The following is a 17,500-nucleotide window of genomic DNA, read 5'->3' on the forward strand; positions in this document are numbered from 1 at the left end:
CCTGTACCACACCATCCCCTCACACCTTCCCCCCCCACCCACCCTGTACCACATGACATCCCCCTACCCACCCTGTACCACACCACCCTCTCACCCCCACCCACCCTGTACCACACCGCACCCCCCCGAGCCTGAACTGTACGCTGGGTGTGTTCTCCATGTGTAACAGCTGTGCTCTGTGTTCAGGTGTGTTCTCCATGTGTAACAGCTGTGCTCTGTGTTCAGGTGTGTTCTCCATGTGTAACAGCTGTGCTCTGTGTTCAGGTGTGTTCTCCATGTGTAACAGCTGTGCTCTGTGTTCAGGTGTGTTCTCCGTGTGTAACAGCTGTGCTCTGTGTTCAGGTGTGTTCTCCTCGTGTGTAACAGCTGTGCTCTGTGTTCAGGTACACTAAGCTGGGGGCTCGGCACCCTGAGTCCAACACCGCGGGGATGGACATCTTCGCCAAGTTCTCCGCCTTCATCAAGAACTCCAAACCAGACGCCAACGAGGGTGAGTGGCCCTGTCCTGTAATGCCCCCCCGCCCTGCCTGCCCTGCCCCCCGCACATCCTGGCCCCCCCCACCTGCCCTGCCCACCTGCCTGCCCTGCACCATCCTGGCCCCCCTGACCCCCACCTCAAACGCCCCACCTCGCCCTGCCCCACCCTGCAGGTCTCTCTCTCCTGCTGTGCAAGGAGGGGTGTGTGTGAGGCGCCTGAGTTGTCATTGGGGTATTTCGCACCTCCAGGGAGGGAGGGGCCGGGGGTTGGGGCGGGGGCTCAATAAGGAGTCGGGGGGGGGCATGGGGCTTGCAGGCCTTGCAGGCCTCCTGATTGAATTACTCCCTGCCGGGAAGAGAAGAATTCTCGTTGCTAGGCGACGGCGGCGGGACCTGTGGTCGCCGACGGTTACAAACACACACACACACACACAGGGCTTTTGTTTGGCCTTGAGAGCAGCCGATTGGCCGGGCTCCCTTCCCCTGTGGCAGCCGTACGGACGCTGCCCCCCCCGTCTGTCCCTCGTCACCTTCCTCCCCTCCCCTTACCCCCCCCCCCCAGCCCCCTGTCCTGAACCGCCCTGCCTCAGCCCGCCAAAAATGCGGAAAAGACACGGTCAGCTCGACGGGGGCGCCGCCGCCCAAGCGACTCGGGGACAGCTGAGAGCTGAGCGTTCCCGTTTCCCCTCCCTGACAGCTGCGTGTGATCGCTCGGTCACCTGACCCTCCTCACAAACCCGCTCTGCTCCTGCCTTCTCCGCTGTCACGCCATCAGCATGGCAGAAATGCTGTCTCTCATACTTCCTTCTTTTTTTTTGATAGTCGTGTGATATTGGTACGTGTAATCAGGAATGTAGCTGTGTTATTTTGGTTCTTGGTAAGCGGTTTATGAAGTTAGCTGGGATGTGCTTTAATCGCAGATCTGAAGTTTTTTTTTTAAATATTTTTTTATTGCTCCTCACCACCCTGGTAAAATATTGACACGGCGTGCTGTTTCGACAGAATTGCACGGATGTAAAACCACGTATGGAACTTTGTTCTGGACTACGGGAATGTCCCTTGCTGGTTTCTGTCGGGTTTGTTCTGGATGGTTCTTTCTCCTGTGTGCAAACAGAGCAGAACTCACTACAGTATTTCTCTGGGTTTTTTTTTTTTTTGTATCAAAATTATTTCACCGTAAATGAGCCAAAATGAGATTAAAGTCTTAGTTTCTGTCTGTCTGTCTACAGCAGCCAGACTCTGCAGTGTCTCAGGTGGAACTCAAACCTGTATTCGTTCTGGATTAACGTGAGCTCGGCTAGTTTAGCAAAATGTTCAGCTGGTGTAAGGTTACCAATACAGCTGAGAGACACAGTAACTAATATGGTAAGTCATAGGAACACTGTAACTCTCCTGCAAACAGGCATATGTGGGTTCACTGTGCCAGGCTGCCCTCCTGTGGTAGGAAATAGAACTGCAGGTAGTGTAGTCCCTTCATCTGTAGTTCCAAGTTACTCTGTCCTGTTGGTGGATTGGACTGTAAGAGGGGAACTGCCAGAAATGAAACCAATTGGGCATTCTTCCCTCTGCTTATGCTACCAAAATAATTGCGTAAATGGTGAGCCTTAATGGGCCGAATGACCTGTTATCGTCATTATGTATAAATAATAATAATTGTTATTATTATTGTAGAAGTAATGCTTTGTCTGTGTATTTTTCCTTCTCGGATCCACGTTGCATTTATAGGGTGCGGTCGCGAGTCTGCGTGGAGTTCTAACATTTTCGCATTTGCATGTGACAATGTGAGCGATGGATTTCATTTCCATCGCGGCTTTGATGGATTCCAGCGAGGGGCGGGGTCTGTGTCGGGGGGGGGGGAGGTTTTTCCAGTACGCCGAAGGAACTGTCTGCTACTTGCAAAAAGTGACTCGGGGATGGTCTCCGTCGCCTCTTTCAGAATCTCATTTGCACGACTGCACCCCCCTGGAGCGCAGTGTCCCTATCGCTGCACTGGGACATTCAGTTTCTGCCTGATTTCGCCGAAAGGATGCTGCCCCCTACTGGTGTGGGAGGGGAATAAAACACCAGCCTTCAGCTACCAGGGATGGGGGTCGAAAGAGTTTTTTGATTCAGAAATTCGGTTAATTAACTGCAAATCCCAATAGAACATAATAGCCGTTTTAAAATTTGACAGTTTAATTTCAGTTGGCTTCCTGATTGACAAGCGTGAGTGAGTGAGTGATATCTAAAAAGATCACTGCTGAGTTGTGATAGGCTGTATTATACTGCCATAGAACACAACCCACGGAGTAAAGAGGTGTGTTTATTGGTGTACAGTAAAGTGGGTGTTCCTAACTCTTACCCCCCCTCTCCCTCGTCCCCCCCAGCCCTGGAGAGAGGGCTGCTGAAGACTCTGCAGAAGCTGGATGAGTACCTGCGCTCCCCGCTGCCCGACGAGATCGACCACAACAGCATCGAGGACGTCCCGGTCTCCACCCGCAAGTTCCTGGACGGCGACGAGATGACGCTCGCCGACTGCAACCTGCTCCCCAAACTGCACATCGTCAAGGTAACCGCTAACCGCATACTGTGACCGCAAACTGCACATCGTCAAGGTAACCGCTAACCACATACTGTGACCGCAAACACCACATCGTCAAGGTAACCGCTAACCACATACTGTGATCGCAAACTGCACATCAAGGTAACCGCCAACCACATACTGTGACCGCAAACACCACATTGTCAAGGTAACCGCCAACCACATACTGTGACCGCAAACACCACATCGTCAAGGTAACCGCCAACCACATACTGTGACCGCAAACACCACATCGTCAAGGTAACCGCCAACCACATACTGTGACCCCAAACTGCACATCGTCAAGGTAACCGCTAACCGCATACTGTGACCGCAAACACCACATCGTCAAGGTAACCGCTAACCACATACTGCTCCCCAAGCTGCACATCGTCAAGGTAACCGCCAACCACATACTGTGACCCCAAACTGCACATCGTCAAGGTAACCGCCAACCACATACTGTGACCGCAAACACCACATCGTCAAGGTAACCGCTAACCGCATACTGTGACCGCAAACTGCACATCGTCAAGGTAACCGCAAACCACATACTGTGACCTCAAACTGCACATCGTCAAGGTAACCGCTAACCACATACTGTGACCACAAACTGCAGACTGACCACAAACCATACGCTGTGACCACAAATTTCACACTGTGACTGCCAACCACAGACTATGACCACAAACTGCAGACTGTGACTGCCAACCACAGACTTTGACCACAAACTGCAGACTGTCACCACAAACCACAGACAGACTACAAACCACAAAATGTGACTACAAACCATAGACAGTGACCGCAAACTACAGATTGTGACCACAAACCACATACTGTGACCGCAAACTGCAGACTGAGCACAAACCACAGATTGTGACCACAAAATGCACACTGTGAACACAAACCACAGACTGTGACCAAAAAATGAACACTGTGACCACAAACCACAGACTGTGACCAAAAACTGCACACTGTGACCACAAACCACAGACTGTGACCAAAAACTGAACACTGTGACCACAAACCACAGACAGACTACAAACCACAAAATGTGACCACAAACCATAGACAGTGACCGCAAACTACAGACTGTGACCACAAACCACATACTGTGACCACAACACACCAAAAACCAACTGACAACAGCCGCCCTTCAGGATTTGCGTCTGAGCTCCTCGGTCTAAAATCGGTGTGTCTGCAAACAAGCTTCCGAACAGGAAGCATAGCCAAATTGAAAACAAAGAGTTGCCTCTCTGTGTACAATTAAACACGTTCTCCTGTGTTTCTGCACACAATAACAAACGCATTTCTTTAAAAAAAAAAACAAAGCGCTTGCAGAAGCAGTTTAAAGTATTGCGGGGTTGCCCTGCTGCTGCTGCTGCTGCTGCTGCTGGTACATTTTCACTGTTCCCCGCTGATGGTGCGTCTCTTATGACGGGGGGGGGGGGGGAACCGCCCCTGGGTTGTTTTCAACTCGCTGTTCCTCCCGTTATAATGCCCGGGGGGGTGGCTCATAACAGCCCAGGAGTCGTTAACCGTAAGTCGCGGGCTCGAGAGGAGAGCTGGCGGCAAAAAAACAAGACTGTTTGTGCCCCCGGGCCCCGGAGAACAATCCCGTGCTCACCGTCCCCTCCCCTCCCCTCCTCCCTCCCTCCCCCGTGCTCACCGTCCCTCCCTCCCTCCTCCCTCCTCCCCGTGTCACCGTCCCCTCCCCTCCCCTCCTCCCTCCCTCCCCCGTGCTCACCGTCCCCTCCCCTCCCCTCCTCCCTCCCTCCCCCGTGCTCACCGCCTCCCTCCCTCCTCCCTCCCCCGTGCTTACCGTCCCCTCCCTCCCTCCTCCCTCCCTCCCCGTGCTCACCGTCCCCTCCCCTCCCCTCCTCCCTCCTCCCTCCCCGTGTTTTACCGTCCCTCCCCTCCCCTCCTCCCTCCCCCGTGTGCCGGCTGCAGGTGGTGGCGAAGAAGTACCGCGGCTTCGACATCCCCAAGGACATGGCGGGCGTCTGGAAGTACCTGGGCGAGGCCTACACCCGCGAGGAGTTCACCAACACCTGCCCCAGCGACAAGGAGATCGAGATCGCCTACGCCGACGTGGCCAAGAGGCTAGTCAAGTAGTCCCCCAGCCTCTGGCCACGCCCCCCCCTCCAGCCCCGCCCCCCTCTTCAAGCCCGCCCCTTTCCCCACCCCCCCCTACTCAGTTAGCACTGGGACATGAGATACAAACGACACGTGTATCAGACAACATAATCTCTCTCTCTCTCTCTCTCTTTCTCCTCGTTTAGAAGCATCATAAAGAGATAACCATTGCATGATTGCTTTTGTTTTCCTCGAGATTTTATGCTGTTAGCGGAAATTCATTTTACCCCTTCCCCCTTTTTTTCTTCAGTTTTTTTTTTTTTTTTTTTTGGCTTTTATTTTGGAGTGGGACAGGACAAGCAATAAGAAGCTGCCAAAGGTGTTATTGCATATCATGGTCTACCCACAATGCACTGTGCCTTTTGTTGTGGAATTTACCCCCTGCTACAGCCAGCTCAGTTCAGCGCCCTTTGCCCATCTACAGAGGGCTGAGGCTGCAGTTTGGGGGTACCCCCCCCCACCCCACTTTTTGTGATGAAAAAGCTCATGTAGATCCTCAAGGAAAGCGCTTGACAAGTTTAGAGAGGTGCATTCAGGAAAATTTTTTTTTTTTTGCCTTAATCAAGGACATCTACTATTTAAAAAAAAAAGTGCGCTTCTCTTCTTCCTCCTCATCCTCAGTGTTTTGGAATAAGTGATGGCAGGTATGCCGTTGCCGTAGAAACACTGAGACCTGGAGTGGGAAGGAGGGATAACTGGGCAGGAAGAGAAGAAGAAAGATGAGTGGGGGCAGACCCCCCTCCTCCTCGAGCCTGGGATCGGCTGGACCCCTGTCCTCGAAGCTCTGATACCTGCCCTGCGGTAACCATTGGAACACTGTAGCGAAAACGCAAATGAAGTTCATAGATGAAGTCTGGCAGTGGCACTCTCGTCCATCGACAGTCATAAAAGCTTTGCTATATTAATGATATAGACGATGTAGCTGGAAAGGAAAGTGTTAATGTTTTCACTGAAGTATAAAAAAAAATAAAAAAAACCTCAAACCAAGGGGGTTTAGCTTTAGAATTGTGGGATATAATATTGTAGTGAGGTGGGAGGGGTTGTAATAAGCTTCAGACTTCCATCTCAAAGGTATAGTGACACATTTAATTTGGTTCTGACAACCAAAAGATGTCTATTTTACCACCTGCTTGGTGATGCACCTCTCCTCACCCATCTCTCTCTCTCTCTGTCTCTCTCATTCTCTCTCACCCTCCCTCTCTCTGTCATATGGATTTCATATATGAAGGGAACTATCATGCGCACTAGACTGCAGTAGTTTATATTTCTTCACATAAGAGCGGAGGGGTGGGATAGAAAAGGCTTCCATTTCCCCGGCCTTGAGTGAGTTGTGTATTTTTTTTTTTTTTTTTTTTAAACTGTGGATGGAGTGACTCCTGCTGTGGAACAGAGGAAATTTAAGCCACGTGCCTGAGCGTCTCCCCCGAGCGCATTGATTGGCTTACCGGTAACACTAGCGCGCGGGCGGAATTACCCTAAAGATGGCTACCGGGAGGAGGGGAGTAACCAGAGAATGTTAGTGCCTTGAGTACAGCCACTGGCCTTGGTTTCTCCGCTATCTTCGTCGGAACAACCCTCAGATTAGCCGAATGTACTCGACGACAGTTCTCGATAACATTAAAAAATGATGCTTTGTTTAATTTATTTTCTTTTCATTCTTTTTTTAGGTTGATTTCCACCCACCCCCTCACTGTTTCCTTACCCCAGACGTTTATGTTTTAATTAAATGTTATAAAAAGAAGGAATAGAAGAAAAAAAGGAATTGTAAATATTTTGTTTTGAGTGTTCATAAAAAAAAGTTTGACAATTTTTATACATTCATTTGATTTGAAGGAGGGGAACTAAGACCTTTTTACACGCTTCTGGGGTTTTGTATTAGATTAAAAAACGTCTGTTCAGGACGTGTTCGACGTGTTCTATGTTTCGTTTATTTTACTTGCAGTACAGTTTTCATTTGCCATTCCATTACAGTTTACGTAATTTTCAAACAAAAGACACAAGCGATGATTGTGGCCTGTTTTTGTTCGTTTGGTTTACTATTTTGACAGTATTGAAAGGAACCTCTAATTGGCATCTGATGACTCACTGCCCCCTGAAACGACAAATTCCCTGCCAGACACCTTTCCGACTTCGATGTGTCCCCACCCCATCCCTCAAGTCAAATGAAAGCATGCGACAGACATGTGCTTGGTATAGGTAGGTTTATGCTGCCGTTTGGGTGTTCGCAAAACCTTTAAGCAAATGTTCTCTTCGGGCAAACTTAGCACATACTTTTCCCCACATAATGGAACGGGTTTACTCAGCCGCTTCGGGGAAGATGCTGGTGGTCGAGACCGAGGGACAGGTTTGAAACCCGATCAAGATCCCCGTACAATGTGTTATAGTGTTGCAGCATATCAAAATATTTTTTAAAAAACCGCGCTCACATTTCTGTAACATCCTAAACTAGTGGGGTTTTTTTTTGCGCAAGCTTGGGAAAAGTGTCTCCCCTTGTGTGCCATCACGTCTCCGCCACGCGAGTGCCTTTCAAACTAACGGAACGAGGGAGTCTCACTCGGCTGGTCGAAGTGAAAATCACCACTTAAAAGGAATTATAAAAAACAAAAAAACGGATGGTGAGAGCGTTTTTAGAAACCAACACTGCAAGCATCATACTCTGTGGAATTTATAATTATTTAGATATCAGTTTCTTATTTTGTGTCATACTAACTTTCAAATATACGCATTTACACCTGTTTTTACTGATATCCTGCCGTTTATTTACTGCGCGTGCTTCATATGCTTTTGTGCCAGTGTAAAAGTGTGGTGTTATGCAGTGTACATCTGCTGTGATCAGCACTTTTTTTTCCTGGTATATCCATAAACCGCTGGCAGCTAACAATAAAAATATATATTTTCACTATCCTTCTTCACGTGTAATTATCTTGCATTTCTTGATTCAGCAGCAGTGACAGACTTTGTCATATCTTCTATCTATGCTGTATTAAAATTTCAGTTTTTCAAAGGAAACTCCGCTGGACTGCTAAATGTTTGTCAACAAGTAGAACAGGTTGCTAGGCATCCGTAGCTTGGACCGAGTAATAAACTGCATTCATTCCGTTGGGTGACGCAGTCGGACATCCTGGGCCTACGTCGATTCAAATAATTGTATTCATTTATTTCCCACTAGATGGCGCCAGAGGTGTACTAGTGTGAAATCAATTTATGTGCTTCAATATCCCAGCAAAGTTAATTTGGATGTGAAATACAACTCCGTTCTGCTGGTTAGGAGCAGAGACGCACAGTTTTATATTTTTTCCATCCTGGTACACGGAGGAACCAAAAATCTAACATTACAAATAGGCTCACTGTGGGGGCGGGGATGTTGATGTTTGTTCATCACTTTCCGCGAATATTCACAAAGAGGGAATGTCTTTGAAATGTTCCTCGGACACAAAGACGTATTCAGTTGGATTGTTTTTTTGGGGGGGCGCTTGTTCTCAATTCCTCGCTGCGAAAAACAAGTCTTATTTTGAAAGCGCATAGTTCCCTGCGTTTCGCAAGCCAGAGGCGGCGGAGTTCATTGGGGACTCTCGAGATGATTAAAGTATTGCGTTTCGTTCGCAGGCGTACCTTTTCCCGCTCCGAATACGATTGCTAAACCTTTCCTCATAACTCCCATTCTACCTATGCGAGCAAGGAGGAAATGCGGCCAGACGTAAACAGGAGAATGGCCCAGGGATGAATAGGAGCGGTTTTTCCCCCTGCCAATCACTCTCCCCCCACGCGCTCATTACGGGCATGGCGAGCACATTATTCTAATTGGATAATGAGGGTGAAAACAGCGCGGGTTGTTTTTGTGTCTGAAACGTTCAGCCCCGTTCCTTTGCATCCCATTAGAGTTGGTCTCTGTTAAAGGGATATCTGGTTTAGCCCCGCACAATGGGGTTGGCCAATCGCAGGTTAGGTCCCAGTCAGACAGTGTATTTATTCACTACAAAAGGGCAGACGCCCATTTCGAACTTTTTGTTTGTTTTATTTTCGTATTTTTGTCCAAAGACAATATTGTAAAATCCGTGCATTTCAATAATGTACAGTGCAGTTTAAGTATTTGGACCGTGACATTTTTTTGGTCTTTTCGCCCTGCACTGACATTAGATTTTAAATGAAGCAATTAAAATAAGCTTAAAGTGCAGACAATTCCCCCCATTTCAGGGGACCAAAAGTAATTGGGGGGTGTGGGTGCTCTGGATCATGAGCATAGTTTTTCGCCACCGTTGCAACCATTCTGTCGTCCATGACAGTGGTCTTCCATGGTCTACCAGGTTTGTAGCTCACCAGTTCAATTCTTGTGTCATAACAATGAATCAAACAATTAATTTTGGCACAACCCATGTTCTGGCTATGTCTCTGGTGGATTTATTCTGTTTTGTCAGCCTCAAAATTGCCTGCTCTACAGGGATTGAAACTTCTTCGGTCCTCACGTTGAAATAATAGCAACAAACCCCAAATGCTAATGGAACATTTAGAATCAGCTCTAGACCTTTTGCTAGCTTTCGTGTAGAAGAGCTAATGATACAACAACACGCAGCTGGCCAAGAAACAGCTGAGCAGCCAATCGTCCTGTTACTTTTGGTCCATGCAAATGGGGAGGGGTGGGGGAAACTGTGTATAAAAAAGGCTGTAATACCTACATGGATCACCAGGTATGGATTTTAAAACGCTCTAATTAAAATTGACAGTCCTCACTTTAACCTCATTTTCATTGTTTCATTTCAAATCCAGTGCAGTGGAGTACAGAGCAAAAAAATAATTCAAAATAAATCAGCAATCAGGGCTGCTTTGGAGGGATCATGAGGTATTTTTAAAATCATAACAAAGTAATACCCCCCCCCCCTAAAAAAAAAAGAACCCTCCCATAAGGATCGGGCCTGCCACTCCAATCGGGCGGGTCCCACGGCCAATCACTGTATGCCCTACACTGCTCACTTTGGTCGCTTTAAATCGATTGGCCACTGCCTCTTCCCACTGAGGATCAAAGCCCATCGTAGGCTGGTCTTCAGATCGCCATTCCGGAACATTCTCTTGATTCCACTCCCCATACATCACATTGAATTACATTCAGGTAGCAGACGCTCACGTAAGGCTGAATACGACGGTAAGTGGGCCTGTGGCCGGGGGTGCCATGGCGGGGGGAGGGGGGGTTAAGATGATTCTATGGGCCTTGACTGACAGGCGGCCCTGTACAATTGTGCAGGGGTGGCCTAGGGGGTGGTGGGGCCCAATGTGCGATCCGTTCACGGGGCGCAAATTCCCTGGCAGCACCCCTACATCTACATACATAGGAGTAGGTGACACACCCTGTTTTAGGTTTTGCTTTTTTTTTTTTTTTTTTTGCAGGGTTCCGTGACTTCAATCAGACTTTAAATCAGACCGCTATAGCGTAGGCCTTTTGAATGCGCACTGTGCAGCAGACGTCCTTGCGTTCTGTACATGCGCCAGTCCTTCCTCTAAGTAGGCCTCTGACACCCTGGCGATTGATGTTGTGTCCTGCGGGCCAACTCCTGTACAGTTGCCGATAATTTCACAATTCATGTGTAATTTATTGTGGTCTTCCATCGCTGCTTTTAAGCCAGAGAAGGACTGCTTTGTTTCGGGGGAGGACGGGAGGCGGGGGTTTTATGTAATTTTTTTACAGCCAAATATTATTTTGATATTCCTCGTCTGGAACCGATATTTTTGGCCTCAGAAATGTTCACAGTTGATTTGTGCCGTGCCTCGCAGTACGAAACACAGTACTTGCCATTCCCCATAAGGGTACAGATTTCCATATTAAAAAAAAAAAAAAAAAGCTAACCTGCGCCTCACACGCACCGCCCCGCACGAGACGGGAGAAGGCGTTTCTGGCACGGCGGGCACGCGGAGTGTTGTTGTTCTTGGAAGACGCCCGGCCGACGAAAAAAATTCCTTCATGACTCCAGTACTGTACGTCTCCGGCTCCCTAATGCCTTCCATGCTGTTTATCAGTTCCTTACATCTTCAGCGAGCGCCCGTTTTTATTCAGAAATATGTTGGCATCCAACACGTCCTTAGAAAAACGCGGCGTCTGTGACTTGTTAGCGAAGCGCCGGGGGTCTGACATGTTGATCTCTCCAACAAGGTGTGTTTTTGCAGACTTGCTTTATGGGGGCTCTAAAAAGACAGGGTGGTGTTCGCTAAAAATATCGTTCAAGTTTTTTTTTTTTTAAGTCCTCGGAATTGAACAGTACGTTTGCTGTGCGTTAAAACAATCATCTTGTTCACCTGCATACGTGATATATATTGTGAATAGGAACGTCAAGAATTGCCGTGTATTAATTCTCTTTTGACCACCGTGTCATTTTGCCCGTAATCATTTTTTAACATTATTTAAAGCAATGGTGTTTAAAAAAAAAAAAAAAAAAGACGATTATCTCGTCCTTGCCCTTCTGAATACGCCCGCTTGAATGAGTAGGACGGAATTCGTGGGATTGTGGAGATTTCAAAGACCAGCAGACGGGAGACCGAAGGAGGGGATAGGGGTGTGTTATCATCCCTTTCAATTGCTAATCTGAGCGTGTTGCCGAATGCCCCGGGCCTGCCCAGCCCCACACAGTACGCTTGGGTACCACAGGTGTGTAGAGACGGTTGATACGGTCATGTGGGCGATTAGTGTCCATTTTCTCCGTGACGCGCTCGGCCAGGTGTTTCAGTGTCCGTCTTGTTGCTCATTAAAGCTGACGCAACTGGCTCAGCTGCAAGGTCGTTTGCAGACAATACGTACTCAAAGGTGTTAACGCAGGGCGCAAAATAACCTGGTTTTCGCCATGGAAAGATTTAGCCTGAATGTAGCCTGATATTATGCAACTAATCTCCGTCTGTGCACCGCATTAGCGCCAGCAGTAATAGCAACGAAGGAATGCGGCAGCGGTCAAACCTTGCATTTAAAAAAACGTAGGCCTACAAGGTGTCTTCCCAGGTTTTTGCGCAATAACACTTATCCGTCTAGCCTTCTTTTAACACACTCCTCTACTGTAATTGGCATGCACGTGAGCAAGCTAAACACGGTTTTGAAGACAGGGTAAATAGTCGTAGACTGACGGCGGGATTAACGCACGGTGTAGGCTACGTGCGGCTACTATTAGTAGAATGTTGAGGCCTTGGGGGAGGCGGGGGCGGGAAAAGGTGGGTTCGCGCGCTCTGAAAGGCGTTTATGGGCCTCTGGGTTAGTGGTGAGAGACCTCCCCGTCGCCTGTCTCTGTGCCGTTATGTTGGCCTAAGTGCTAGCGTCTTTTCCAGAAGGGATTGCAAACGAATACAGAGGTCCAGGGAATGTTCAATCTAGCACAGTGGTTCTCAACCCTCTTTTGATGCTGGTTTTTGCTCCAACCGCAGTTGCAGTCCCACAATTTTAACAAACTTCATTTTTCTTAATTAGGTGCTATTCATGTTTATAGGGGATCATTTGCCCTGTTAAGCCACATCATGTCTGAAATATATATGCACGACATGAAGAATAAAAGTCCCATATTTACATTATGCCATATTGGCAGTAGCCTAAATAAAGACAAGTAAAATGCTTTACCTGATTGTATTAAAGACTAAGGTGATTCAATAATTCACCTAATCGGTGAAAGAGTAGATACATGTCCACAAAAACTAACCATTTGGTAGATGATGAAGAATTCAAATAAAAATCAAGGGATGATAGGCCAAACCTGCATAGCTATTTAGGGAACAATGTGGCTTAAGAGGTTAAATAATCACTGGGGAACATGAAAAGCCTCTAATTATGAAAAATTAACATCTTGTTAAAACGCTGGGATTGCAATTGTGGTTGAAATGAAAACCAGCATCTTGGGGAACTGAGGTTGAGAACCGCTGTTCTATTGCAGACGTGGGAAGGGAGAGGTCGGTGGATGTGAGGGGTGGGGGGGTTATTTCCCTACGGCAGTTGTGGGTGGAGAGGACAGGGGGTCCCTTCCAGCAACAATTCAGCTGGCGGATTCGCATGATGACCAATTTCCCCGCTCCCAACAGGGGCCAGCGTAAACGGAAACCAAGAGCGCTTTATTCGGCTGGTTTATTTATTTTAATGCCGTTCGTAAACCGTGGCCAGTTTTTGTCCGCAAATTGTTTTTTTTTTTTTTTCTTTTTCCCCTCCCCGATTAAAATGTGGGAAAGTAGGTTTTTCGCCGCGGGAGGGCGGTTGGGATTCCAAATAGTCGCGTCCCGCCCAGACGGCCTCGCCTCGATCCTCGCGTGACACCTTGCAGCGCGGTTGCGGCTCGCCTGCGGCCGCGACCTGACTTCGGGCTCCCGACAGTGTTTGTCGGTCTTTTGAGGAGCGGTGAAGGGGCGTCAGGTGACTTCCATCGTGTCATAACCGCGCATGGCCACACAGGGGAGCTCTTTCACAGTAAATCGGCAGTCCGAGAGCAACGGTCAAGCAGCCTTTTTAACCTTTTTACCGCTGTGCCCATTAAAAAGCGTCTCCTTAGTTACCACCTGTGTGCCCAGCCACGCGGTATTGCCGTGACGTTCAACCCGAGACCCTTGGTGTAGCAATGAAGCGTTTGCCTTATTGGACAGGTCTTGGTCCAGAATGGTGAAATCAATCTTTTGAGGAGGGCTGTCCACATCCTAACTTACCTGAGAATGGTTATTACGTGTGTAGACTTTAGTTTTAGGCCAGCAGTGAAACATCTGATATAAGCCAATCAAGGACTTGTCTGAATACCACAGCTATTTGTTGAGTCAATTGTTTCATTTCTGGGCTAGAACGACGAATGCCTAGCTTGCATCCACGCTGGTCCTACTCTGATAAGATTTCCCCTGGTTCTCAGAACAGCCTAGGGAACTGACTTTGTTCGACACCAGTAATCACACATGCTTGTGGCGAGTTCTCTAATGTGTACTGTGTGTAACTCCTTCGGTGTGTTAAATGTCCGGTGTGATGTCTACTGTACACTAATAATCAAAACGTCATATCCAAATTATGATTATTTTTTAAACACACAGTAAAAAATAGTTATCTTTCATTGTTTGCGGTCAATTTTATGACTCAACAACTAATAAAGTTGATTCATAACTCTGGGTGATCAGACCATGATGCTGTTCTGATATTGGTAAGTGGGAAAAAAATTAAAATGCAATTAATTTGCTTTTCCTGAGAACTCCACTTTTTCGAGAAGTGAGGTACAAGGTACTGACAATATGATCTGTACAGTAATTATTCAGCAAGTGTTAATGTCTCACAATAAACTAGTTAATATGTGTGGTGTACAGTTCAGTGATAATCCTGTGCCAGATGCATTTTACTGGTAGAGAATATGTCTTTTATGTGGACATATAAGCGCTGTTACAATTTAAACAACACTGTATTTTACTCTGTTAACTAATCATCACAAGATGTGCACAGCCCTATAATAATCAGGTGTGCGGTTCGCTGATCCCAACCCTTGGCCTGTCGCGTTGTCGTGGTGATGAAACTTGTGAGCATCGACGACTCGGAGAGCTATGCCAGCTGGGACTTTGGTGCCTGATTGGTTTGGTGGACGAGAAGGGACCAGTCAAAAGACAGGTCCTGGTCCTCCTGGTTGGGGATTGGGTGTCAGCCTGATCACATGACCTCATTAAAAAAAACTCCATGACTGCTAAAACAATTTTGGAGGCCTCATGCGCAACATGGCAGGCAACAACACAGGTGACAGTTCACTAATGATAACCTAATGGTTACCGTGACCGTAAATTTTGCATAAAATGAATTTAATCATAACAGAGATGAGGCAGCCGTAAAATAAAATACGGTGAAAAGACGTTTAACTTAAAATTTTGATCTTTCAATCAACTAACTTAATTTAGTGAGTCTCTTTAATTGCTATGATTGTTAATCATGCAAAGCAACCAGTCTGGATCGGGATCTCATTGCTCAGTGCTAGTATCAGTTATCACTGAAGAGCTGACATTTTCTGTGTGTGTGTGTGTGTGTGATGACTTCACCACGTCTGTGCTGCATTTTAGCCTGTGTGTCTGTGGGTGAAAATGTGGGTGTGTGTCTCTTTCTCTGAAGTGTCTGTGTGTGTGGGTGCACCTGTAAGTGAGCGAGCATGAGTGTGTGTGTGAGTTTGTGTGTGTGTGCGCGTGTGTTTGTCATATTAAAGTAAATTCGCAGGTTCCTTGACCATGGTACAGTTAGAGAGAGAGAGAGAGGTCTATGAAGTCCAGGGTCTGCCATCCATTTCAGCCTCTGTCTTTCATTTAACACCAGCTACCACCTCTCTCTCTCTCTCTCTCTCTCTCTCTCTCTCTCTCTGTCTCTTTCTCAGTACAGTGTTATGAAACTGATTGGGTAGTACACTGTTGAGCAGCAGTTATATTAGTAGTGTTGTGAAACTGTTTGGGTAGTACAGCGTTGAGCTGGGGTTATATTTGTGCATCCTACAAAATGGAGGATGGAAATGGCATTGGTTAATAAAAGGAATTTTATTTACAGGCCACGTACCTTAAAGGGGAAGCCCCATACATTTAAAAATAGCACTTACATAGGGTGGGGGAGGGATAAAGAAATCAATGACTATGCCTCTCTCCTGTAGACAATGCACAGCGCATCAACTTCCGTGGAAGTATTCTGAGCTAATAGCTTTTAAAAACGTCCATTAGCGCGCGCGCATGTATTAAGTAAATAACAGCAGGCTCTGCGTAATTTAACCATTAATAACATAGTACCTGTTACCTATCGAGCTTTGACAGTTTGTCGGCCGAACCCCAGACCAGCGGAAGGGCAGTCGTGCGCCTCGCCCTCGCAGAGCGAGCACCTGGCCGAGCTTCCCCTCTCTCGCTGCCCGCTGGTGCTCTTTAAGGGCACGCGCGCCGCAGGTGCCAAGATCCAGTAAAACGATTTGGCTTAGGACACGCCCCCCATACACACACACACACACATACACACACACACAGATACAGACACACACAAAGACACAGACACACACACTCGCACTCACACTTACACGCACGCACACACACACACACAACAACACACAAGCACACACACACCACACACGACACACACACACTCACACACACACTCACACACGCACACACACATACACACACAAACACTCGCACTCACACTTACACGCACGCACACACACACACACATACACACAAAGACACACAGGCACACACACACTGACACACACACTCACACACACACACTCACACACGCACACACATACACACACAAACACTCGCACTCACACTTACACGCACACGTACACACACACACACACGCACACATTTACACACGCACACACACGCACACACACAGGAACAAAACTGAAGTGGTGGCTCAAACAAAAGAATCTTTCATTACATTTTACTGTCAGGGAGCATCACCGGCAGACACCTATGCTGGATGAAGGGATGTTGTGGGGTTCGGCTGCACCTGAACCAGAACCTGCCTCATTGGGGGGGGGGGGGGGGTTCACAGTGAATCGGGAACACAACAGGGGGGTCAGTTTTGTCTCACTGTTTTGGATTCTCCTTCCTGTCCTGAAGTGAGGAGAGGAAGGAGAATTTGTTTTTAATACAAAAAAAGCTGAAAGTTTGTATTGTTTTGTGAGGGGCCCAGGTTCTGGAGAGCTGATCGGTGGGTCCCTGGTGAAGGCTGCTCTCTGAGTAGCTGGGCGTGGCTGTAAACTCCGGCTGTGGCTTTTCACTCTCTCATGACTCCACCCTGAGGGAGGAAAGACATTCTCTTTGTGCTGGAATCTCTCCTGAGTCCCCCCCCAAACCATTGTGCTGGGGATGCTAGCATTTGAGGATTTTGACTCACTCATTCAGCCGAGACCTCTTTGCGTTGCTTGAGCAATAAAAGCTATGACGCGCCTCGGTTACCGGTGCCTCCGTCTGGCCTTCCTATGACGTTGGGGCTATGACACACTCGGCACGATTGGAAGTATGTCTGACATTCCTGGTATGTGGGGACTTCAACTCACCCAGTGTGTTCAGTATCTTTTAAATCCCTGTTTTGTGGGGACCTTAAAAATTCCCTGTTTTGCGGGGACTTTCCGACATAGCCGCTCTGATGGAATCTGCCCTTCACACACTGTTGCCTGCATTACGTTTCGGCGTTTAAGAGATGCTTTTATCGGGAGTGGCTGTACGCAGTGCATTTATGCCGCTGGAGGTTCACTGAAGCAGGTCAGGTTAAGTGCTTTACTCAAGTGTATGACAGCAGCGCCCCAGCTGGGGATGTGACCCATGACCTTCTGAGTTACAAGCCCAGTTCTCTGACCGCTGTGCTGCACCACCCGCCTGGCCTCACCCGGA

The 17,500-nt window shown here is 47.8% G+C and overlaps 1 protein-coding gene across 1 annotated transcript in view; it reads left to right on the plus strand.

Moving 5' to 3' along the window:
• The window catches only part of clic4 (chloride intracellular channel 4), a 48,432-nt gene extending 40,357 nt beyond the window's left edge, over positions 1-8,075 (plus strand). Inside the window, exons 4-6 of the mRNA XM_064302271.1 lie at positions 384-490; positions 2,844-3,025; positions 4,988-8,075. Of these exons, the coding sequence (XP_064158341.1) occupies positions 384-490; positions 2,844-3,025; positions 4,988-5,152 (454 nt within the window). The 3' untranslated portion in view covers positions 5,153-8,075. The remainder of the gene's footprint in view (positions 1-383; positions 491-2,843; positions 3,026-4,987) is intronic.
• Positions 8,076-17,500: the final 9,425 nt, after the last annotated feature.

The sequence above is a fragment of the Anguilla rostrata genome, chromosome 1 (genome assembly GCF_018555375.3).
Source record: "Anguilla rostrata isolate EN2019 chromosome 1, ASM1855537v3, whole genome shotgun sequence".
NCBI lineage: Eukaryota > Metazoa > Chordata > Actinopteri > Anguilliformes > Anguillidae > Anguilla > Anguilla rostrata.